At 37.6% G+C, this 26431-nt stretch overlaps 1 protein-coding gene across 1 annotated transcript in view; it reads left to right on the top strand.

Annotated features, from left to right (window-relative positions):
- Positions 1-26431, top strand: part of LOC131855661 (spectrin beta chain) — a 69489-nt gene that overhangs the window by 39531 nt on the left and 3527 nt on the right. Inside the window, exons 6-33 of the mRNA XM_059206959.1 lie at positions 506-677; positions 1158-1286; positions 1689-1901; positions 2348-2545; positions 3600-3729; positions 3867-4016; positions 4401-4540; positions 5278-5402; positions 5977-6107; positions 6713-6858; positions 7354-7477; positions 8086-8336; positions 9092-9251; positions 9648-9786; positions 10179-10360; positions 10494-10608; positions 11027-11151; positions 11523-11713; positions 12370-13532; positions 13878-14139; positions 14775-14979; positions 15694-15888; positions 16330-16566; positions 17478-17665; positions 18203-18426; positions 19208-19404; positions 22254-22392; positions 24365-24427. Of these exons, the coding sequence (XP_059062942.1) occupies positions 506-677; positions 1158-1286; positions 1689-1901; positions 2348-2545; positions 3600-3729; positions 3867-4016; positions 4401-4540; positions 5278-5402; positions 5977-6107; positions 6713-6858; positions 7354-7477; positions 8086-8336; positions 9092-9251; positions 9648-9786; positions 10179-10360; positions 10494-10608; positions 11027-11151; positions 11523-11713; positions 12370-13532; positions 13878-14139; positions 14775-14979; positions 15694-15888; positions 16330-16566; positions 17478-17665; positions 18203-18426; positions 19208-19404; positions 22254-22392; positions 24365-24427 (5694 nt within the window). The remainder of the gene's footprint in view (positions 1-505; positions 678-1157; positions 1287-1688; positions 1902-2347; positions 2546-3599; positions 3730-3866; positions 4017-4400; positions 4541-5277; positions 5403-5976; positions 6108-6712; positions 6859-7353; positions 7478-8085; positions 8337-9091; positions 9252-9647; positions 9787-10178; positions 10361-10493; positions 10609-11026; positions 11152-11522; positions 11714-12369; positions 13533-13877; positions 14140-14774; positions 14980-15693; positions 15889-16329; positions 16567-17477; positions 17666-18202; positions 18427-19207; positions 19405-22253; positions 22393-24364; positions 24428-26431) is intronic.

Genomic DNA, 26431 nt, shown 5'->3' with positions numbered 1-26431 from the left:
CAAGTGCAGATGGCACTGCAAACTCGCGGAAAGACTTACAGAGCGGCTGAAGGCTAACTCTCGTAAATGTGGTCAGGTTTCCGCACTGAATATTTATGGTCTCACAGATGCTAATGGTAGCGAATTTAAACAAAATAATGACAATCCATTATGTAATGAAATGGAATACAGCAAAATAACACCTAATTCGATAAAATATATAAAAAAATAAATGTCTAAATGTATCTTTAATAACAATATCTTTACTGTTAACATTTTTCCTTTTCAACCATCTTAAAAAAATTATTCTGAATTTTTTCGTTATATCTGACTTTTTTCTAATGGAAGCTATTTTGAATTATATCTTTTTTAAAGCGGTTCGCATGCGGTCCTATATTGATTTGATTATGGTCCAGACCAGTAGTATTTCAGTGTGATTTCAGGTGAATGATTATGTGTAAATCTAATCATATACCTCGAATTTACAATATAAATGTGCTGATATTTATTTTGTTTTCTTTTTTAGACATCGCTGTCGAGCACCCAGATGAGAAGTCGATCATTACATACGTCGTGACATACTATCACTACTTCAGCAAGCTGAAGCAGGAGACGGTGCAGGGCAAGAGGATCGGCAAGGTGGTCGGCATAGCCATGGAGAACGACAAGATGATGCACGAATACGAATCGCTTACAAGGTCAGTTCTATCATGAGTTGTTTGTTAACTGGCCTTATCAAGTTATATCTGCACATTTGATTATTTTTATTTAATAAAAATTAATATAATTTAATGGCATATATTGATGGTCACGATATTAATCCTAAGTTTTTATAATTATGTATTTTTACAACGAAGTAATGGAATTTGAAAAAAGCGAGGGCAGAGTTTTGTCAGTTCTTTTTGGCTCAGTCTATAAATATCAATATCAAGTTCAATTTAAACGGAGATCCAATTTAAACGGACGTCGGCCTGGGTCGAGATTCGAACCCTAGCCTTGCCTTAGGTGCCTTCCGACTAAAGTCGTATCCGTCAGATAGGAGTTGGCCTTCAGCCGCTCAATAAGTCCTTCCGCGGGTTTGGTGAAAACACTACCCCCTATCCTGTCGATAAGAGATAGTGGTACATTTCAAATAAATACATCAACACAATCATATTAATATAGTTATAATGTTACAGCGATCTTCTACAATGGATCGAGCGTACTATCGAAGCGCTAGGCGACAGAACATTCGCCAACTCATTGGAGGGAGTGAGACAGCAACTTATTCAGTTTGCCAACTACCGTACTGTCGAGAAACCACCTAAGTAAGTGTTGCATGAATTTATATATATTGATGGCCTCGGTGGTCTAGCGGTTTAGCATATAGCTTTACTTCCGATGGTCGCGGATTCGAGTCCTCGCACGTTGCAAGCATTTGTATTCATGAGTATGATTGTATTGGTCTGGGTGTTTTCTATGTATATTATGTATGTATTTAGAAAAAGAAATCTAAGTATTTATATCGGCTGTCTACCCATAACAAAGGTTCTGCTTACCGTGAGACTAGAAGGAGCAGTGTTAATTGTCCAGGGTTATTTATATATTTTTTTATGGATTATTATTAAATACTGCACCCGCATCGCCACCGGCTTATGAAGGCGGGGACACCAGTGAAATTAGATAAAAAAAATATTCCATGTAATTATAACCACATTGTTTATTGGCAGGTTCATCGAAAAAGGCAACTTGGAAGTGCTGCTGTTCACGCTGCAGTCGCGGATGCGCGCCGCCAACCAGAAGCCATACACGCCGCGCGAGGGACGCATGATACACGACATCAACCGCGCCTGGGAGCGTCTCGAGAAAGCCGAGCACGAACGCGAACTCGCGCTTCGAGAGGAACTCATCAGACAGGAGAAGCTGGAACAACTCGCAGCCAGGTCAATATCCTATTGTGTACTTTATTTTTTCTTATGGTTGATAATGGTGCACCCACCTACGCTAACAGTTTACGCTGGCGGGGCACCAGTGGAGAATGATAAAATGGGTACGAGGTCATGTCAGTTAGCCCATCTTATTTATCATGATGGTTTCCAGAGTGGATGATCAAGCTGACATAGAATGTTGCTAACAATGTGGTTATTAGTCCACATTACTGTCGAGTGTGAACTTTCTTACGGATATTAATTATCATAGTTCTTACGTAATTTATTTTTTAGGTAGAGTTCGATACTTTCCAGGTCAGAGCCAGGATGGGCCAAGCACCCCACTTTGCCCCACAGAGCCTGCGCTGATGGCTAACTATATTCTCCACATTACTGTCCTGTTGACCTTAAAAACCTTAAAGAAATATAATATTAAACCTGTATTTTTAATTGTTTCATAGATTTAACCGCAAAGCACAAATGCGAGAGACATGGTTATCTGAGAACCAGCGTCTGGTCAGCCAAGACAACTTCGGGTTCGACCTGGCAGCGGTGGAGGCGGCCGCCAAGAAGCATGAGGCTATTGAAACTGACATCTTTGCGTATGAGGAACGCGTTCAGGCAGTTGTGGGAGTTTGCTCCGAGCTGCAGGCAGAAAGGTAATATATGTATTTTAAACTCTATTATCAGACCTGCAATTACCACTTTTGCTTATTTGCTCGGAGTAATGCCTAAGAAAATTTAAATAATTTTCAAATTAAAAACATACGTAAATGCGTAATGTCTATCTGTCTATTTGTTTATATTTTTATAACTAAGCAATTTTGTGTACATTTTGTATATATTTTATATAGAGATAGTCTCACGTATTTATTTGCCAGGCATAATTATAAACTTAATAGTTTTGGCAGTATATTGATTCTTCGAAGATAAAAGATTTAATACGTATCGATATTAAAAAATAACCAATTATCTTATCAGAGAAACTATGCAATAAGGTTACATATATTCAATAAATTTTATCTTCATATAATCTTTGGACTAATTCATATCCAACATTAGTCAATGTACAAGAAACTTTTTATCTTGTTTATGGGGTACAATGTTAGATAGGCTTATTAGTACAGAGGTACTGAAGAGTCCTATTTGTATGAATTATAGTTAGTTTTTATACCCCATTGATGAAAATGTATGTGCGTCGTCATCAACGCGACGGCTCTTGTATACCATGATGTATACAAGACAGAACGTTTACCTCCGTGAGATACGGAAAACAAATTTATTATTGTAAAATAACACTTAAATCCTAAAATGGAAGGCCTTTCATCTTATAGTAGATAACAAAAATAATATTAAAAACCTGCTGTTTGGAATATGATTTTTGATTCTGTATATGTTGTATTAGTTTAAAATATTGTATATTTTATTCTTTATTTTTTAGTCCAAACACATAGATTTCTTTTTAACTGTTATTTTATATTTGTCATTAAAAGTTTAGAAATAGCGAATGCCATGTGGTATTCTCTGTCACTCTCTCTCTCTTTTCTTTTCAACTTAATTATGAAGAGATAGGGAAAATTTATTACATTAATAGTGAACACATAATTTCTGTTTTAAACATTATGGAAACAAACATGACTTGTGACTTTTTTCGATTAATGTGCGTAATTTTCTGCTTGTAGTTGTTGTTGAGTGTATTTCTCCTCGTCACAGGTACCATGACCTGGAGCGCGTGTCGGCGCGGCGTGACAACGTGCTGCGCCTGTGGGCCTACCTGCTGGAACTGCTGCGGGCTCGCCGCGCTCGCCTCGAGCTGTCGCTACACCTACAGCAGAACTTCCAGGTCTGTGTCTACTATCAGACTCTATCTATTCTTGCCATCATTACAGACACCAATTCAGTGAATTCATTCAGTATTAACTGTTTGTAATATAATATGTTTATGTATTGTTTTGTTGTAATATTTTTTCCATATTGCAGGAAATGTTATACATCCTGGATTCTATGGAAGAAATTAAGCTGCGCCTACTGACAGACGATTACGGCAAGCACCTGATGGGCGTAGAAGACCTGTTACAGAAACATGCCCTCGTCGAGGCCGACATCAACGTGCTGGGAGAACGAGTCAAGGCAAGTTTATTCTATTATTTTCTTTATTTTATTTCTCAAATATTTGAAATTCCATATACAAGGAAACAATACTAAATATATTCAACTAATTTCAGTATAAGAACGTCTTTATTTTATTTCTATTTTCTATTATATTAATAATATTACTTTCTATTATATTAATAAATTTGTTATTGTTTTAACTGACACATTATACTCCGAAATTACTGTCTGACTATTTTTGACCAGATTAAAAAGGTTTTTGTCATATTATCAGTACTATTGTGAATAGTTCTCAGGTTATATATAATATAAAAAGCCGAATGAAAGGTTTCTTAGAAATCTATGAACAATGTAATAGGGAAGTAGCATAGGATCTTATTTTGCGTTTTGTACATGGAACAGGTGGTAGTGGGGCAGTCGCATCGGTTCCTGGAGCAGGAGGAGGGCGGGTACCGTCCGTGCGACCCCGCCATCACCGTCGAGCGCATACAGCAGCTCGAGAACGCGTACGCGGAGCTCGTGCACCTCGCCGTCGAACGCAGGTACACGCACATACATGCATACACACGTATACAAGTATAAGAGATACGCCATGTATTACGTCAATTTAACTTTACGGTTGTATGCTACAGCCAATATGCAATAATGACGTTAAACATATTCCATGATTAAAGAAATAAATCAATATGCACACTATTTATATTATTAACCGGGTCTTAACACGAACTAATTTTATGGCAAATAAAGGTATTTACCTCTCTCGACGTTTCGACTAGGTTGCACTAACCGTAGTCACGAGCTGGTCAGTCAGCTTCGTGTTAAGACCCGGTTAATAATATAAATAATGTATATTAAACACGAAAGTTTAAAAATAACAATATGTGCACTACAAGATACCGAGGTAATCTTTGTACAAAGTAATCTGTCTGGCTACCTTCTATATCACATATATAGATTGCCAAGCAGGATACTTTGTACACTCTCTAATCGAAAGACGGCTTGTCATTGGATTAGAGAGTGGGATGTGTGTGAAATTATAGAGTATGAATCATTAACATCTTAAACCTCTGTTATGACAATGTATAATATGATGCCCATGGTCCATGTCCATACTCTTCATGTATACGTATAGGCGATGGTTGCCATTTACATATAGGTGGACCATTTGTTTGCCATTCCAGTGTTACGTAATGTACGTAATGTTGATAATATACGAATGGTGAAAGATGTGCTATGGTTTCATAAAGATAATGATATAATTAATTACTTTATTTAACAGAAAGCGTTTGGAGGACAGCCGCAAATTGTGGCAGTTCTACTGGGACATGGCCGATGAGGAGAATTGGATCAAGGAGAAGGAACAGATTGTCTCCGTGGATGATATTGGTCACGATCTCAGCACTGGTGAGTATGGATACTATTGTAGTAGTGAGGATGGTTCAATCATGAGAGAATTTGAATATTGCAACAACTTTGTTTTAATACCTTTTTGGTACAATTTATATGTTTATTTCATCCACTATAAACATTTACGTATATATTGCATTGTCTCTCTGGTTAGTTTGCTCTATTGACTATGACTGATTTATTTTATTACTCAAATTGCTATTATAATTATTTACTTCCGTACAAATCCTGCTATTTGGCAGTTTTAATTATTAGGTATTTAAGATTTCGTGTGAATTTGTAATAATTACTTTTATTTAAAAGAGCAACAAACAAGTTTCTTCCTCGTTCTTTTTGTAATGAGTCTGCTTTCCGAATGAGCGTAATTTTCTATTTTTAAAACTACTAAACGCAGGGTATGTGTTAGAACTGAAAAATATGCCCGGTATTATAATGTCGCCTAGGGACCGCTTTAGCCTTAGTTTGCCACTGAACTGCCCGAATTATATTTATTATTAGTTACCAAGAACTAAGTGTATAATAATTTTCAATGTGCCCGATTATAACATGGTAATTGTTGTATTATTTGCAGTGTACCTGCTGATTTCGAAGCACAAGGCGCTGGAGGCGGACGTGCAAGCTCACGAGCCGCAGCTGATGAGTGTTGCCGCCGTCGGAGATGAACTTATATCACAGGGACACTTCGGAGCCGACAGGATACAGGTACAGTTCCCGACAATTGAAAAACACTAATTTAATTTCAAATTTACGTCTGTAATAATCCAATTTATATTTCGGCTCACTATAGGCGATGAGGAAAATAATAATTAGTGTTTATGTGGCAAAAAAGATTACTTGAAAATTAAAAATATTATATCAGTGTACCTCTGTCACGCCCATTTTAGCCATCCTCCAAGCAGCTTGTTTTGTAAAGCTGTGTGAGCGAAATCACAAGAATCGGAGGCATAACATCTAAGTTATAAAATTATAGATTATCACATATATATAAATAAATAAATGAATAACTCTGGACAATTAACACAGCGATAGGTATCTAGTCCCACGGTAACCAGAGTTTGTTTTATGGGTATTAGACAACTGATATAAATACTTAGATTTTTTTTAAATACATACAAAATATACATAGAAAACACCCAGACCGATACGATAGTGCAAACATTTGTATTCATAAGTATGATTGTTTCATACTTATGAATACAAATGTTTGCACTGTACGAGGCATCGAACCCGCGACCATCGGAAGTTAAGCGGTGTGCTAAAGTGCTAGACCACTGAGGCCGTCAATATATCGGTATATGTATCTGTAGGAACGCTTGCGCGACATCCTGTCGCAATGGAATCATCTGCTGGACGTGGTAGCGCTCCGCAAGAACCGCCTCGATGCCGCCATCCGCTACCATCAGCTGTTCGCAGACGCCAGCGACATCGAGAACTGGATGATGGACACGCGCAGGTCATTTCTTAATCTCTTTTTTTATATAGTATGATGGCAAATAAACATATAGCCCATTTGATGGTAAACGGTTACTGTAGTCTATGGACGCCCGGGGCACCTGAAGAATAATGTTTATTTTGTGTTAATTCAGTGTTGGGATGACTTAGTAAGCATAGCAATGTAAATCCCGCTCTTCAACGTCCATTACCATATGTGTTTTTATAAAGAATAATAATATCCAAATATAATTTAAAATTGTTTACTGTAAAACAAAAGTTAAATATTAGAAATATATAAAAATTACAAGCGTTAGTGTTCTTCAAAACTAGTTCGCGAACTACACAAGCCTAATACGTACGGCTTTTCCATGATTTCTCTTCTTTTTCTCTTTCTCAACAGCTCTCTCGCTTTCTCTCTCTCTTTTCTCTTTCTCAACAGCTAATGTTAATTCGTATAGCGTTATACGTATGATAAGAATATAATGGTGTTATTAATTAATTAATAAATATACAGATTGGTATCATCCGAAGACACGGGTGTTGACGAAGCTCAAGTTCAGAGTCTACTGAAGAAGCATAAGGATGTGACCGATGAACTGAAGAACTACGCCACCATTATAGAGCAGCTCAAACAACAGGTATGTTGGATAACCAATTGTTAGAATAAATTATAATAAGATTTTATAACTAGTTAAAACTACTGTGTTTTATTCAATTTTGAATAAGTTAGAAATCTAAATTAACAAAATTTTTTATAGAGCAAAAAGGCTGTCTAAATAAATTCTGTGTTAATTTAATTTTTTAAAAATTTTGTAATTGTTTTAAATTTTTAAAAACAAAGAATAGATAGAGAGAGGTCGGTAGGTGACGGTATTGTCATGTTTTATGATTCAAAGTACCTACTATATCTATCCTATGATTTTTTTTTGTTGACCGTATGTAGATCTATCGGAAGAGATTACTGCTAAGAATATGAACTTTTTAAAGACGCGGCCATTATTTATACGTATAATTAGTAAGTCACGGAATCTTAGCACGTTTTATTTTTATCGAGTTCCCTATATTTCGGCAGTGTTTCGACTGTCATGATCACGGGTAAACTAAAGAGCAGCTGGTACATAGCATTTATTACCATCGGGTAGATGCTCTCGTGGTGAGATCCCGTGATTTACAAAATGTTATGCTAACAATTGTCGGTGAAGTGGTGTGTGGGCAGAGTTTTGATTGAGGTGTGGTGTGGCTGCAGGCGGGCGAGCTGAGTCCCGAGGACGCGGGCAGCGCGGGCGTGCGCGAGCTGCTGGCGCGGCTGGACGCGCAGCACGCGCAGCTGGCGCAGCTCGCGCGCGCGCGCCGCGACCGCCTCCTCAACGCCATGTCGCTGTTCAAGCTGCTCGCCGACGCAGACGCGGCCGACCAGTGGATCGCGGAGAAGGACCGCATGCTCGACACCATGCTGCCGCCCAAGGACATCGACGACGTCGAGATCATGAAGCACAGGTCACCGGCGCACGCACTACACACGTTATACGCTTTAGGGGGGTTCGAGCCCACAGTTCCTTGATGATGATAGGGATTGATGGATGAGATATTTTTAAATAAAACTATCTGAATTGAATGTTAATCTTAAACAATTAAAAGTCTGGGGGGTTTAAGCCCACAGTTCCGTGATAATGCTATTGATTGATTGATGAGGGGTTTTTGTTAAATAAAACCGCCTCGGTTGAATGCTACTCGAACACTGATTTTTATTACTAAAATAAATATAATGAGGTAAAATGTATAGAAGTGAAATTGCATGTGCCCATACATGCAATTTCACTTCTATACATTTCACCTCAATTATGTATTGCACAGTAAGCAGGCGTGTGCGATTGCCCGTACAAAAAGAAAAATTATTATTATTAATTATTATAGTGTTTTCCGTTTGGGATGGAAACAGTAATAAGGAGAGATCATTCTATAATATAATTATGATCAAATAATGATATAAATTTCTACATATAAAATTAAGATATATAAAGATATTCTTTTTCCCAGCATAAGAATCGATTAGAGAATAATGTATCATAATTTTTTTTACCACTATAGTAATAATATTTATTTTAAACCATTTGGTCAGTTGAAATGAAACAGTGAGGAAAAAAGACGTTTTCTAGAATTGATATTATTATTCATATCTCCGTGATTTTTAGTCGTCATAAACGCACTCGGCATCGTGACTTACAATTGATTGTTCAACCTTCAACATACAGATACGACGGATTCGACAAGGAGATGAACGCGAATGCGTCCCGCGTGGCCGTCGTGAACCAGCTGGCGCGGCAACTCATACAAGTGGAGCACCCGCACGCGCCGCACATCACGCGCCGGCAGGCCGACCTCAACCAGGCCTGGAGCGCCCTCCGCGACAAGGTAAACTATACGCACACACGGCTCAACTGTCACTGGACATTGTTATCGTCTCTAATCTCTGTAAAATTGAAATGGAATTTAAAAATCTCGCTATATGCTCCTGTAACCTTATAAAATGTCGAAATCTCGTAAACCATGTAGTCTTTACAGAAAGTTACATTGTTACAAAGTTACATTGAAGTCAGAGGCTCATCAACTTACTGTCAACATTGTTCGAATTGTTTTTGTCAGAAATCTTGTATTAAGGAATAGTTCTATTACATTTATTATTAGTTAATATAAATATTATTTCACATGCAACACGATATTCATTATAACTCCAAACTAAATTTTGAAGTTTTTTTATCTCTATATATTTTATCCTTTATAGGTATTTAAACTGATAATGTATTACAGGCGGAACAAAAGAAGGACGAGTTGAAGTCTGCGCAAGGTGTGCAGACTTTCCACATCGAGTGCCGCGAGACAGTCTCCTGGATCGAGGACAAGAAACGTATCCTGCAGCAAACCGGAGATCTGGAGATGGATCTCAACGGTAAGTACATATATATACCAGCGTACTCAACAAACTTGGTCAATGTAGTTGTATTAATTTCCTTAACTTCCCAGTAAATAATGTATATTATCTTAAAACGATAATGTCACTGCCCAACAGTAAAAGTCAGTTAAAATTATGTGAGTTACAAAAGCACTCATCAAACACGAAATATATTTTTTATTTATTCTCCCCCGTCGTTCTTACGACATAGCAAGTCACATTTCTCAAACTACTCTTACCTACTGTAATGTCATATTTTGCAAAGTTATAGCCGCAGCTATAATTTGGGACCCCTAACCATAAATGTCGATTTATTATTGTATTCATAACACCTCCCCCCGCGTGATGAAGATGTAAGAGCTATATGTATGTGTCGGTGGCGGCGGCAGGTGTGATGACGCTGCAGCGCCGCCTGTCGGGCATGGAGCGCGACCTGGCCGCGATCCAGGCGCGCATCTCGTCGCTGGAGAACGAGGCGCAGGCCATCGAGGAGGAGCACCCCGAGGAGGCGCAGCTCATACGCGAGCGTGTGCACCTCATCACCGACAACTGGGACCAGCTCACGCAAATGGTACGGTTTTTATCTTTCGGTTATTCTCAGACAAAGGCAAAAAGATTAGGTCCGTACATAACATAAAGCATAATGGTAAGCATATCGCATTTTGAAATTGCAAGACATAGTATTAATGATTTATGTGTTTCAGCTCAAAGAACGCGACGCGAAACTGGAGGAAGCTGGAGATCTTCATCGCTTCCTGCGCTCCGTCGATCATTTCCAGGCCTGGCTCACCAAGACCCAGACCGATGTCGCCTCCGAAGGTATATCCTACATTTTTATTTATTTATATCACATAATTATTCAATACCAAGAGTCTACGACATTGTAATTTTGAATCCTATAGAATATCTATATAATAATTATTTATTTATTAGGCAGAATATGGTATGTACAATGGTAGTAATTATAAGAAAATAGGTTTCATCATGTTTTGTACCGGTTTGAGTGTTTTTTATGTATATTATCTATGTTTAAAAAAATATATATCTAAGTATTTATATCAGTTGTCACCCATAACACAAGATCTGCTTACCGTGGGACTAGATGGCGCTGTGTATTTTCCAGGGGTTATTTATTATTAATAGTTATAATAATATATTATCCATGTACAGACAGTGATCAGTTACATTTTAATTACATGTATAGATTTGAATATTTTGTGGCATACTACAATTTTAGATACACCATCGAGCTTGGCGGAGGCGGAGAAACTGCTGTCTCAACACCAGACTATCAAGGAGGAGATCGACAATTACAAGGACGAGTATGCGAAGATGATGGAGTATGGAGAAAAGATCACTGCGGTAAGCTTAATATTTTTGGAAATAGATGTTTATTACCTAATCTATACAGTCAAATCTAGGTTACTGATTTTTCGCCACAATTTCAATCAAATATTGCTGTGACTGTGTGTTAATGTGCTATGTATGTTATGAAGAATTGAAAAAGTGAGTGACAAATCTTTCAATAGTTCTAATTATGCAGTCACATTCTTCTAATTAATATTGAAAAGTTTGTACGTCGGCGGTGTTAAAAAATATCATGCATATTTTGCGTACTTACATTTTTTTTATTCTTTGTATGACATTTATTATACTTTGAAGTGTATCAACTGCTCTGTACTGAATGTGAATACCACACAATTATAATAATTGTTAAATATAAAATTGTGCAGGAACCATCCACTCAAGACGATCCGCAATACATGTTCCTCCGCGAGCGCTTGAAGGCACTCCGCGAGGGCTGGGCCGAGCTTCAGCAGATGTGGGAGAACCGCCAGCAACTGCTGGCCCAAAGCCTGGAGCTGCAGCTGTTGCAGCGTGATGCTCGCCAGGCAGAGGTGCTGCTCGCGCACCAGGAACTTAGGTGAGGAAGCTGTTACAAATTATTTATAATAACTATTGTACATTGTTATAAGTTAGACTTCTTATGGAAAACTAGTGTTCTGCTGTACTGGATTTAAATAGTACTCAATCTGATGAGATTCACTATTGTAAAGTAATGGATATGCATGCGAACATTGTGAAATCACCATATAGTTGTATTTCCGAACAAATGCGATATTGAAACTTTCAAGAAAAGAACTTATTCCTTCTTGAAAGGCTGGCAATGCACTTACAATTCTACTGGTATTGTGGGTACTCATGGGTATTGGTAATCTCTTACCATCAGGTAAGCCACAAGGTTGTTTGTTTCCTTTGCTATAAAAAAGGTGAATTATAATGGACACAAGATTTAAATATGGAATTACTGAGTACCGTAACTTTGGGAGACATAGTATTGATTGGGTACAACATATAATAGATAAATATATGAAGGATTTATTTATATCTTTAGTATATAACAGTAAAATGATCATAACTGAAATAAAGATCCGAAATTACTTCATTAACAATAATCGGCAAACGCGAGTGTAGCCTTTGATACTGCAAGCTTCCTTAACATTGACTGTATGTTTGTCACAAACTTGGACTTCCACTTTTAATTAGGTGCCTAAACAATTTTAAATTTTTGTTTCATAGATTGGCGAAGACTGAACCACCAACTAATTTGGAACAAGCCGAAAACCTCATCAAGGAACACGAGGCCTTCCTTACAACTATGGAAGCTAACGATGACAAGATCAACTCTGTTGTGCAATTCGCCAATCGTCTCGTAGAAGAAAGGCACTTCGACGCCGACAAGATTCAACGCAAAGCCGAAAACATCGAGGGTAGGCGTAATGCCAACCGCGAGAAAGCTGTGCAACAAATGGAAAAACTGCAAGATCAACTGCAACTCCACCAGTTCCTCCAGGACTGCGACGAATTGGGAGAATGGGTGCAGGAGAAAAATGTCACCGCTCTCGATGATACCTACCGCTCGGCCAAGACCATCCACTCTAAATGGACCCGTCATCAAGCATTTGAGGCTGAGATTGCGGCTAACAAGGAAAGATTATTTGCCGTTCAGAACGCAGCAGAGGAGCTTATGAGACAGAAACCAGAATTTGTACAAGTGATCTCACCAAAGATGCAAGAATTGCGAGATCAATTTGAAAATCTGCAAACAACCACAAAGGACAAGGGCGAACGTCTCTTCGACGCCAACCGCGAGGTCCTGTTGCACCAGACGTGCGACGATATCGACTCATGGATGAACGAACTCGAAAAGCAAATCGAAAACACAGACACTGGCACTGATCTAGCATCTGTAAACATTCTAATGCAGAAGCAACAGTTGATTGAGACTCAGATGGCCGTAAAAGCTAAACAGGTGACTGAGCTGGAGACTCAAGCGGAGTACTTGCAGAAGACAGTACCTGATAAGATGGAGGAGATTAAGGAGAAGAAGAAGTCTGTGGAACAGCGATTCGAGCAGTTGAAGGCACCGTTGTTGGATCGCCAGCGTCAATTGGCAAAGAAGAAGGAGGCGTTCCAGTTCCGTCGCGACGTCGAGGATGAGAAACTGTGGATCCACGAGAAGATGCCGGTCGCCACTAGCACGGACTATGGCAACTCGTTGTTCAATGTACAAATGCTGCAGAAGAAGAACCAGTCGCTCAAAACTGAGACTGATAATCACGAGCCAAGAATTCTAACTGTGATCTCGAATGGACAGAAGTTGATTGACGAGGGTCACGAGGCCACTCCCGAATTTCAGAAGCTTATCGAAGAACTCACGGCACGATGGCAAGAACTTAAAGGTAAAATTTATTCATATAGTTATTTTGTTTTTATTGTAAGAACAATATACAATTAAAGATATCCTATACTATAAAGGGTAAAGATTATTTTTTGTTTGTAATGCACAAATGCATTCTTTGCGCTGTGTTTATTACAAACTTACATTAAGGTGTTTAAAAATTTATTACATTATCTTCGCCTAATATTTACAGTATTTTCCTGAAAAAAAATTAGATTTAAAGATCCTTATATTAATTATACAACTTAGAACTATTAAAAAAAGAAACGAGTGATCAAACTACTTTCAGTAATTAAAATTTATGTACCAACCTAATTTGGACAAATTTTCTTCATATTTATTCTAGATGCTATCGAACAACGAAAGAGTAACCTGTCACAATGGGAGAAGGCTCAACAGTATCTGTTCGACGCGAATGAGGCGGAGGCTTGGATGAGTGAACAAGAGCTGTACATGATGGTGGAAGACCGTGGCAAGGACGAGATCTCTGCTCAGAACCTGATGAAGAAGCATGAGATCCTGGAACAAGCAGTTGATGACTACGCACAGACCATCCGTCAGCTCGGCGAGACTGTCCGCCAGCTTACTGCTGAAGAACATCCTCTCAGGTAAGACATGAATAATAATGTTAAATATATTAAAAGTTACAGAGTATGGAAATATGACACTTCTTATCTCGAAAATGGACATACCGTTCTTGTTATCATGAGTACGGTGTATCTTTCTTCAAACAAAACAACAAACTTAAACAACAACAACAACAAAATAATAATAATCATCCTGGACAATTGACACAGCTTTGTCTAGTCCCAAGTTAAGCAGAGCTTGTGTTATGGGTACTAGACAATCGATAGAAATACGTAAATTGATTTTTTTAATACATGCATAGAATACAAAGAAAAAATAATCAGATCAATACAAACAATACTCATGAGTACTAATGTTTTCATCATGATTGAACATGCGAGCATCGGAATTAAAGAGCCTTTTTTTATAGTCAAATGAATCACTACTAATACCACAAATTATTATTTTAACCACAATCAAGTATCTCTGCATATTCCAAAGGTTAACTGGGAGAGAATGCTATAGCATTAAGTCCACTTTTTGTACCAATTTTAGTGATCCATACAGCAAATAAATTAATACCACCCATGCATTGCCATTCTTGAGGACTAAGGTATCATGCCTCTCGTCCTTTAATGTCTGCTGTATCCTAACCGTTGAATCGTTGTGGGTGCAGCGAAAACATCTCGGTGAAGCAGTCGCAAGTGGACAAGCTGTACGCGGGCCTGAAGGACCTGGCCGGCGAGCGGCGCGCCAAGCTGGACGAGGCGCTGCGGCTGTTCCAGCTGTCGCGGGAGGTCGACGACCTCGAGCAGTGGATCGCAGAGCGCGAGCTGGTCGCCGGCTCGCAGGAGCTCGGACAGGACTACGACCACGTCACCGTCAGTACACACTACCCATCCTATACCTTAATAACAATCTGCAAATTTTTACAAGCTATAGAGCTATTCTGTAAGCATCATTTACGAAATCGAAAGTGGAATCCGCGGTGATATTGTACATTGGTTTTCTGTAAAACTCGGAAAAACGGGATGAAGGTAAGACAGGCACTAGTGAGTTTTTTTTTTTTAATATAGGCAAACTCGATAGCTTAGTAGGAACTTATTGGATATATACGTTACTGTTCGGTACCCAAACCGCGACTTAACAAACAAACAGCGCCAAACAGTTAACACTAGGTTTCAAGCTTTATCCGATCTCTATTCAATGTTGATAATGCCCCGTTCAGAGGCGAAACACGTGTCGCAATGTGGGTGTAGATTCAATAACGGCCAGAATTTCATCCAATTAGAGAAGGTCGTAACGGTAGTCAAGTTTTCGCGCTAAATATTTGTAATCTCACACATGAAAATTGTAGCGAAATTCATCAAAATAATAAGTAGTGAAATGGAATTCCGCAAAATAACACCTAATTCGTCCAAATATAATTAACTTCTCGTCTGCGAAGGAGCCAATTATTGGACTAGGACACTATAGCCCCATCTGTGAGAAGTCCTGTAATCGGTCTCACATATGGGGCGTTATTGTCATTTTGCTAACAGTTGAAAGGTTAAAATACCACAAACAGAATAATGAATGAATATTGTATTGTGCAGCTCCTGTGGGAACGATTCAAGGAGTTCGCTCGCGAGACACAAGCGGTGGGCTCGGAGCGCGTGGCCACCGCCGAGCGCATCGCCGACCAGATGATCGCCATGGGACACTCCGACAACGCCACCATCGCGCAGTGGAAGGAGGGCCTCAAGGAGACCTGGCAGGATCTCCTCGAGCTCATCGAGACCAGGACTCAGGTCGGTGCCCTTTAAATCAAATCAAATCAACAATCATTCATATTGGAAAGGTTTTGTCTCACGTGAATTGTATTTCTAGAAAAAAATATTATTATTTATTTATTTATTATATAAAAAAATTTAGGACATTTTATCCGCTTACACAACGTCATCTAGTCTAAAGGTAAAGCAGAGCTTGTGTTATGGATATTAGATAACTGATATAAATGCATAAATATGTATAATAAAAATAAATGAATGACGCCAGAACGCCACCCTAGCCACAAAATAAGTAAGCTATTAAGAAAATGAAATTCAGTTGAGTTTCTTGCCAGATCTTCTCAATTGAATCTGTATACTGAAGGACGGCAGGGTAAAATATTAAAAATATTAAAATGTCCTACACGTATAAATATTATTTGATGAATGTATGTGACATTTGATGTGCGTATGTACGTGCAGATGTTGGCCGCTTCCCGCGAGCTGCACAAGTACTTCCACGACTGCAAGGACACCCTGCAGCGCGTCAACGAGAAGGCGCGCGGCGTCAGCGACGAGCTCGGCCGCGACGCCATCAGCGTGGGCGCCCTGCAGCGCAAGCACTACAACTTCATGCAGGACCTCTCCACGCTGCAGCAGCAGGTGGACGCCGTCAGCGACGAGTGCGCTCGCCTGCAGGCCTCCTACGCCGGAGATAAGGTACACAATACGCTATTTATAGTCAGCCATTTTCCAATAACTGCACCAAAGCAAGATCTATTGAAGAATGTGGGAATGTGCGTGCTGGCGGCGTGCGGTCTATCTCGTTCTTTTTATGTGATGAATGAATGTATGTATTTTATGTAAATACATATATATATTATACATATATATTATATATAGAAAACACTCAGACCGGTAGAATATGTTTGTACCATGCAAGGAATCGAACCCGCGACCTACAGCAGTAAAGCGATATGCTAAACTGCTAAATTATCGACGCCGTCAAATAGAAAATAGTGTGCATGTAAAGTTAATTTAAGTGCACATTGTTCCCTGCTTGAAAGAATAATGTTTACGCACTTGTAGAAGCGAGCGTGTAAAGGAAAATAATGCGAAGGCACTGGAAATCACTGGCATAAAGACAATTCACGTGCACACTGAAAGTCTAACGTATTTGCATTTCAAAAAGTGTGCTTGTAAAGGCAAGTGATTCAGAAGGAGATACCGCGCGTAAAGGCAATCTACGTGCACAATGTGAAAGTATGACATATTCGCGCTTGAAATAGCGTGCGCGTAAAGGATGTTTCCTGCGTGAAAGTGTATTCGCGCATGATATAGCGTGCGTGTAAATGATGTTTCCTGCGTGAAAGTGTATTCGCGCATGATATAGCGTGCGTGTAAAGGATGTTTCCTGCGTGAAAGCGTATTCGCGCATGATATAGCGTGCGTGTAAAGGAATTTTCCTGCGTGAAAGCGTATTGGCGCATGATATAACGTGCGTGTAAAGGATGTTTCCTGCGTGAAAGCGTATTGGCGCATGATATAGCGTGCGTGTAAATGATGTTTCCTGCGTGAAAGCGTATTCGCGCATGATATAGCGTGCGTGTAAAGCGGAGTACTGTGCGCAGGCGCTGGAGATCACCCGTCGCGAGGCGGAGCTGCGCGAGGCGTGGCGCGCGCTGACGGCGGCGTGCGGCGCGCGGCGCGACAAGCTGCTGGACGCCGACGACCTGTACCGGTTCCTCACGCAGGTGCGCGCGCTCGCGCTCTGGATGGACGACGTCGTGCGGCAGATGAACACCGGCGAGAAGCCCAGGTACCTCCCGACCTACGCCTACCCCTCTCTACTACTACCACGTACCACGTGATCGATCACGGCGTCACCATGTTGGCCGCGTCGTTTCTTACTTATGTTGTGACCGAATAGAACAAACACAATCACATATCGTTCTCTCCGTCTCTCCCGCCCTCTATCTATTTATAAATCCTTCACCTTCATTCCGATAATTTCAAGAAATTCAAGAGAAATGTTTGCCTTTCTCCTGTTGCCTTATAATTTACTTAATTGCATCATTTACTACAATCATTTAATAGTAACAAAATATGATTGTATATATTGTCTAAGAACAACATGAATTTGTTAATTTATAAAACAGATTTTGTATGTATGTATACAAGTTGTATATTATATAGTATATACAACTTGTATGTAGTATATTTATAATATAATATCTTATATAGCTTATATAGTGCAATGAATTTTCATATCTATATTTGCAATTTCTGTACATATAGTCCAATATTTTATAATGTAACCTTTCACATTATGCATTTATTTATTGTATTCTAACAGAGACGTAAGCGGCGTGGAACTGCTAATGAACAATCACCAATCGCTGAAAGCGGAAATTGACACCCGCGAGGACACATTCTCGGCGTGCATATCACTCGGCAAGGAACTGTTGTCCCGGCAGCACTACGCCTCCGCCGATATCAAGGAGAAGTTGTTGCAGCTCACCAATCAGAGGAACGCGCTGTTGCGCAGATGGGAGGAGCGCTGGGAGAATCTGCAACTCAGTAAGTTTGACCTTATTGTCTATTTACTAAGGTTGATTTTCAAAATGGCTTTGTACAAAGTTAAAGCGTAAGTCTGTCTCGCCTATTTCAACCGTCGAGCAGTTTGCTTTCTAAGCTGTCTTTCGGTTGGAGGATGGAATATAGTGAAATTACACGGTACAGACGCATAATCAGATAACCATTCCAGAGTACTAGTGTCCGCTGGGGTGGTAAAGCATTAGTTGTATCGCTGTTGTCACATGATAAAGTGATGTCCGTAGTGCCGTTCATGTATATAGGTGATGGTTACTTATATAAAAAACTGGATGTTTCCTAATGAACGTGAACCTGATTGATAAATTTAGATTAGCTTTACTTCCGATGGTCGTGTGTTTAAGGAATTGATGCAAACGCGCTGTATTAATAAATATGATTGTTAGTATCGGTCTGGGTGTGTTCTATGTATATAATGTATGTATTTATAAAAAAAATCGAAGTATTTATATCAGTTGTCTAGTGCTCATATCACAAGATCTGCTTAGTTTGAAACTATCGTCATCTACGCTGTATGAATTGTCCAGGGATTTATTATACTTCATTTATAATACTAGAAACTTGTATGTATAATATTAATTATAACATACAAGTTTCCTGTTCGTTCTCCTTGTGTGGTTCTTTCTGAATGAACGGTAGATTAAAAAGATAAGTATGACTATTTAAGTATTTAAATTTATTAAAGTTTTTCTATTATATTGTATTATGATCGGTGGGCAGTAGTGTAGTGAGCGTGTCATGTTTGCAGTCCTGGAGGTGTACCAGTTCGCGCGTGACGCGGCGGTGGCGGAGGCGTGGCTGATCGCGCAGGAGCCGTACCTCATGTCGCAGGAGCTCGGACACACCATCGACGAGGTCGAGAGCCTCATCAAGAAGCACGAGGCCTTCGAGAAATCGGCCGCCGCGCAGGAGGACAGGTTCAGTGCCCTGCAGAGGCTTACCACGGTAATTATACGCTATTATTATTACTAATTCATGTTAGGGGTAAAAAAACTCGCTTTATATGAACAATAAGATAATTAGTGCACACTAATGTTGTAGAGAGAGAGAGCGGATTTTGTTATAAGGAAAATAAACTCCTGAACTTTTTGTTGCACTGAATTGAGAAATTCTTTTACTCAGTTCGTTTGAAAGGTAAAATGGTACCATGTATGCCAGGAAAAATATTAACTCCTCAAAAAAAGTGAGTAGTAAACACTAATAAAAGCTTGTGTAATAATAAATATAATGAATAAGTCGTTGATTCATATAAAGCGGATTTTTGCGTTACCCCGTTTGTATAAATGGAAATTGGGGCTTCTGTAATTTGAATTCGTTCATGTGGTTAGCTCATATATCACAAAGCATGGTGTGGTTACATTTAATCTACTAGCGTTAATATTGTTGTAAATTGTACCTACTGCTAAACCGTTGGTGTTTTATTTAATAAATATATATGTATAGGGAATATTGCATTATCAAATACAGGATTGCTTGTAGTGTCAAATACAGAAAAACAAAAAAGTTATTCTCAAGACTTAGTAAAATTGTGTAATAATGTAAGTAAAAGCCTTATTGTAAATTTATATTTTAAATAATACTTATATTAGCAATATGTTTGATAATGTAATGGCTCCTTACTGTAGTTGTATATGGACTAAATTTTCATTTGTTTTTACTTCATTTCTCATTCTTCTCTTTTTTCTTCTACTCGACACTAGCTTGAACTTCGTGCAACATCGTTATGGCCTAGCACGCAACCTTGGGAACACTATGACGAAACTGTGTACACATATGTACCTCCTGCTCAAATCCGTACAAAATCCCTAACACTACCCATCACTAAACCTGAACCTCCTTTATCTCGAGTTGTTGAAGATATTATAATAAATAGTGATAAGTACGAAATACCGGAACGAGTTAAGGCCAGAAGTCTTACCATTAATCTAGCGCCGCGAAAGAACGATTCGTATCTATGGTCGACTGTAACAAATAACAGTCTATCGACAATATCAGAGAATAGTAGTATAATCGCGTCCCCAAATGACAGGTCCCCAGAATCACCGGTGAGCACACCTTTTTCGCCAGAAATATACAGCCCAGTCTTTTTTGAATACCCGGACCTGAGTAAAAACAAAAATAGTAATACATACTTAGCTTGTATCGACTTTATATTATGGGAAAGATTGTCTTACCATAATGTGTTTCCAAATGTTTGCTTACTCAGATCTAAAAGTGAATCTTCATCCAAATCTGGTAGTATGAAACGGTTAAAGCGTTTGTTGTCACTGAAAAAGAAATCTTCCCAGCCAGATATTAAAGGCGAAGTTGCTGTGCTATCGATGCCTGCCCTGACTGGAAGTACAAATACGATTAATGACTTAGGAAAAGACGTTAAAAACATTCCCCTAAATTCGTCACTCCTACTATTGGCACAAACCCGTTCCCTCCTGTTTCCTGATGGTGCATGGTATTTTAACTACTTGGATAGTGTAAGTGTGGTGTTTAGTTTGCACATGCTTTTTTAGTGCTTGCATGCCATCATATATGTATCATATATGTATCTCTATACATTCTTTAAATCAACTGATCTATGTTACAAAATCACATACTACTGTCTAGTTAATTAGCTGTCATATATAATTTAAAAAAGTATTTTTGAGGCAGATTTAGAGAATGACTTTTTCAGTCCAGTTCCAGTCTTAAAGTCCGGCCGCTCAGAGTTTGCATTTCTGACAGTTTATATCAACTGTTTTTGTAGTAATGTGACCAGATAACCTCGAAACAACGCAGCTTGATGTGGTTTAAGTTAATAGTTAATTATTTAGCCCAAATTTTAATAGGTTTATTAAAAGTTTGAATAGTTATTAAATGTTTAATGTTTAATTATCACTCGTTAAAAAGGCAAATAAAATATATTTAAAATTTGGCCGTAAATTGTACGTCAGTTCAAAGTTACAGTGCCCATTCGATCACGAGCTGTCAGAAACGCAAACTCTGAGCGGCCGGACTGTATCGATCTTATATAATGAATACAGTTTATATAGTTTTTTATATAGTATAACAATTTAGATATTAAAAAACATGTTAGGTCAGTTAAGCTAGCACTTAATGCAATACAGGTAATTTTTGCATGTTTGCCTACAGCCTATAAACGTTTTACGTATCATGTACTTATATGTACGTGTATATAATATTTTATATAGTAATACTTATAATAAATAATTATCGTAATGCGTTGACCAGACTCAGTCTAATCACTCCTCTTGATCCTAAGATTGCCTGAAAGAATTCGCTAGTAATAAGGCCGCCCATTGTTACATTTTACCACTCATGTATTATAATTGATATGAAAACTGATAACATAAAGCAAAAAGCTCTGCATACGTTCGCATGTAAATCTGTTATCACTGTAAACTGATTGGGATAAGTCTTTCTATCGTCTTAAACTGTTAATCACTGATTGAATACAACATTACGTTTATAACGGTCACTAGAAAATAACTAAATTATTCTATATTTAGGTTTTGAAATACTTAGTATTTATAGAATAAATTGTTTAAGTATTCAATAATTTAATTATATATATCTCTATAAAACTGTCTTAATGTAAGATATACATTGATATGATATTATTTTAGTATATATAATTTTGTTGAACTTTTGAGTGGTTAAAGTTTTAGTTCGGTACAAAAGTACGAGTTTGAATTTTGACTAGTGAGTGAGATAGATATTGCTGGTCATGCGCTATACGTTTAGTTTACATACGATAGAAAGAGATAGAAGATGGTAGGAATATATGTGTGGTGTTCCAGTTCGAGGTGAAGGAAATGAAACGGCGTCAAGAGGCTGCTGAGGCTGCCGAGCGAGAGGAGCGCGAGCGGCAAGCCGCCGCCGCTGCTGCCGCTCAGGCAGCCGCCCAGCCAGCTGTTGATGTCACCGACCAGCCGCAGGGTGAGTTCCTCCCCCACAATACATCCGCACTTTATGTGTATGCCCACAGTAGAATAAGACGGATGCGGAAACATCAAAAATATGAAACTGACATTACATAGTTCCTATGCAGTCGGTACTTGTTCTGAATGACGTTATTGTTGCATATAAATGCAAAATACGAATTACTGTTTGCGTCACTGCTGAAGTCGGTAAATGATGGACGTTCACAATATCTTTCTTATTGTCCATCCTAATGATACCTAATCAGTCAGTACTTATTTGAGAATGATTTGAGTGTTGCATTGAAATGCAAACTACAAATTACTATTTACATCACTACAATCAAGTGGTGATGTTCAGGTTATTTTTTGTATTGGTGATGTTTATTCGACTAATATTAATTTCCAGTTTGAGCTAATGCTCAAGTGTTACAGTTACAGACATGTTTCATTGCGTTGTCATAGTGTATAAAATTTTAAAACATGTATAGAAGAGTAGAAGATAATTTGATGAATAGAAGAGAATTTGATGAGTCTAAATATAATTTATACATGTATAATTAAAAATGGTTTTGGCGGAAACGCGGTGTTGTGTTTTAGATTTATTCCTACTTGTCTAAAAGTGGATTTAGACTATGCGAGTTAATGTTTCCTTAAATTCTAATGTAAAGATGTACTATATACATAAAGATATAAGATATATATACGATATAGTATTATATAAAAAGCATTTGTGCATTCAAGAATTACTACTCTTTATTTTGCCGTTGATTTTTTTACTCTAAATCCATATAGTAAACAATTTTGACATGTCACAGTATAGTTGCTGTAGTAAAAAGAAAATATATTGTCTATTATTAATCTGTGTTATTGTTAAATGCATTTGTAAAATAAAACATGTCAAAATTGTTTGTAAAGAAGACAAGGACAGAAAATTTAAGTTTAAGAAAACCATACAGAGAGGAAAAGAATAATCAATAGCCAATCATTACGGACGTCATGCTTTGCATTGATGACTATGTGATTATTTCTTTTGTCAACGAAAACGTTCTTTGAAATAATGATGATTAGAGGGACTGTCGGATTCCGCACTTAATACCTTACGAGTTGATCAAAAACACAGAGTAAAACTTTCAAAATTAACACTACGAATCACGGATTGCAACGATGCACGCATGTGTAATGACTAGCACTCTCGAATGAAACGGTATATCTACAGTACAGGACGAGTAAAACTTTCCACTAACTTTCACCTATTAATTGGTGAATGCTGCTTGCATATTGCAATAACACTGATACATTTTATAGTTAATTATATAGGATGTAAGACGGAGGAGCGACGGAGGTTCTGTGTCGAAGTGAGCACGTTCCGCACTGCGATAAAGCCGCACCGCGGCATCGCTTTGCTGCTTTTATTGTGAACTATTTACATATCCCCATATCGCTTACTCGATCGGCCAATGAAACTGCAGATCTTAAGTGTAACTTAGTCTAATTATTTAATAGTATTGAAAATTTTATTTTTGTAATTATTTTAACATAAATTTTTAAGGGCTTTCATATTTAAGCTTGCAATGTAATAAAATTATTTTCCAATAATTGATATAATTCAGTTTATAGAATTAACTTTAATGTCACTGAAAATTTACAGATTTTTTTAAATATTTTTGTATTTTTGTAATTTCCTAGTACCTACGCAGTATTTTTGTACTATGAAAATTGACATAATATTGATATTGATATTGCTAGTTTTTGACATGAACATTGCGTATTTTACGATTAACAGATTTGCGATATGAACGCTCTTAAATCTTATTGTTTGATCTCTTTGAATGAATTGAAAATCTCTTTTTGTGTATAAAATATATGAGAATTATTTTGCATCTTAATATATTTGAGTTGCCACTGTTTCATTCGCTGATGCGAGTTTTGCGTGTGAGACAAAATGACCGTTACTTACCGATGTGTTGTCCACACATGCACACGCGTAGTCGTAAGGAGAACGTCCACTAAAGCGGCTGAGAAGGCCCAAGAGCGACCGCATTCCCAGCCAGGTAAACAGAGCGCTTACTATAGACCTACCGTTGTAAAAAGTAACCCGGCTACGAGCATGAGCTTCTACGGTAGTTACAATAATGGGTGTATTCTTAATTATGTCGGGTTACACTGCGCTCGTTTTTATATATCGCCACTACGGGAATAGTTATATCTGTTATTAATTTGTAGTTTGAAAGCTTTTTCTGTAAAAACGGGGCCGTCTCGTTTAGGATTTGTTTTGTAGGCTATATATACGCGTAGTTGGGCGTAGAGCACTATTTTCTTGATGCACGACTTCTATGTTTCTCACGGTACTCTGTTTCTCATTTAGGTGTTGGTTTATCTTCTCTACTTCCATCAACATCATCAACACATCGTTCACGCATACACTGTTTTAACGCAAAAAATATTACTACTTTGCGTTAAGACTCGAATTCTTCATGTATATTTCACGAATTTTTATTTATTTCATAGATATTATTATTAGATATTATGTTACATTCTCATGACTTTCTTATCTATAATATTAGTACTATTGTATTTATATTGTGTCTGTTAAAGCTAATCACGGTGATGGTTTGATACTATGTCTTATTCATGTCTCCCATTATATTGCTTGCGTCTCACCCTTTACTTTTTCTGACTATGTATACCTATTCGCCACATAACTAAGTTAATCTGCCACACTTGAACCCCGTAATTATTAATGGCTACATCAAAGATTGGTTACAATTAATTTAGTTGTGCGACGTTGTTAGCTACAAAATAATTGAACATGGTTCTGAAATTATCGAAACCCAATAATCGTTCGTAGTTTGTTGCTACCTCTTATTTGGCGTAATTAACTCTACATGTAAACAGTGCTTAAGTTTTCTTAAGTAGCAGCCTTCAGAAAGGTAGATCTTGTTTATTTCTAGCTTTTTCTTATCTACAGCTATAAATGCAATGCTTTCCAACAGCTTATATTTCATCTTATCTGTGATACCGACACTGAATTTTATTGAGGTCTTGTTATGGTGTAATAAATTGTATAATTTACCGCCAACATGGTGAAATTAATAAAATAAAACTTTCTTTTGATACTAAATGATAAATGTAATGTCTACTTTTGGGATTAATTAACTTTATACATACTATCTTTATTCATTTGGACTTTAAACCTCCAATAGACAATATTTAACTATTAGAGTGCTTTGTAAGGAAACGCCTTACATTTTATAAACAATTTGTCGTAAAAAAAAGGTAAATTCAGTCAATAGTTAAATAAGTTTATTAGATGTTAAAATTTCGTATTAATATGGGGCTTAATCATGTTTGTACTTCATCAGAGATATTTCTTTTTTATGTATAACATCTATTTGAAAGTTAAGTGGACTTTTAGACTGGTTTCGCACAGAATATTTAAACATATATTTTTAAAAATAAATATCTCTGATTTGTGTATATTCATTTTGTCTTGCTTTGTCTTTTAATCATAATATATTTAGTTTATAATGTGCATTCTATTATGAAGGTTCTTAGATAATCACTTATTTCGGTTGGAACAATAATATAAATTCATTAGGACATTAAAACGGCTCTAAATAATGATGACGGAATAATATCACGTGTAGAAAACCTCGTCTAATGTACTTTTGAATGCGTTGTTTAATAAACTAGTGTAGCATGTACTGTCTTGACATTTTCCCGTAACGGCTGTCTATTAGTATCGTTATTATATTTCTATTATTATCAATAATGTAAAATAGTTCATATCCTCGTCCAATGAAGTTTACACGCTTGTATTGTTTATTTTTGTCGATTTTACTAAATTCTTTTATAAGTTAGTAGTTAACAGTTTACATAAATATTTTTACTTATTTTGAACAACTTAATAGTTCCAAAATTAGTCGTAATTCTTATTTCTAAGTATTTCGTATAAATTAGTAGTGGTAGTATATTATATACTAATCGGCAGCCGACAGCATGTAGTTATAACCTGGCATGCGCACGTAGTGTAGACGTAACTAGCACGTAGATGT

The sequence above is a fragment of the Achroia grisella genome, unplaced genomic scaffold (genome assembly GCF_030625045.1).
Source record: "Achroia grisella isolate CSIRO2021 unplaced genomic scaffold, CSIRO_AGI_Agris_v1 utg146, whole genome shotgun sequence".
NCBI classification, from domain to species: Eukaryota; Metazoa; Arthropoda; class Insecta; order Lepidoptera; family Pyralidae; genus Achroia; species Achroia grisella.
This window is presented reverse-complemented; position numbering and strand designations above follow the sequence as displayed.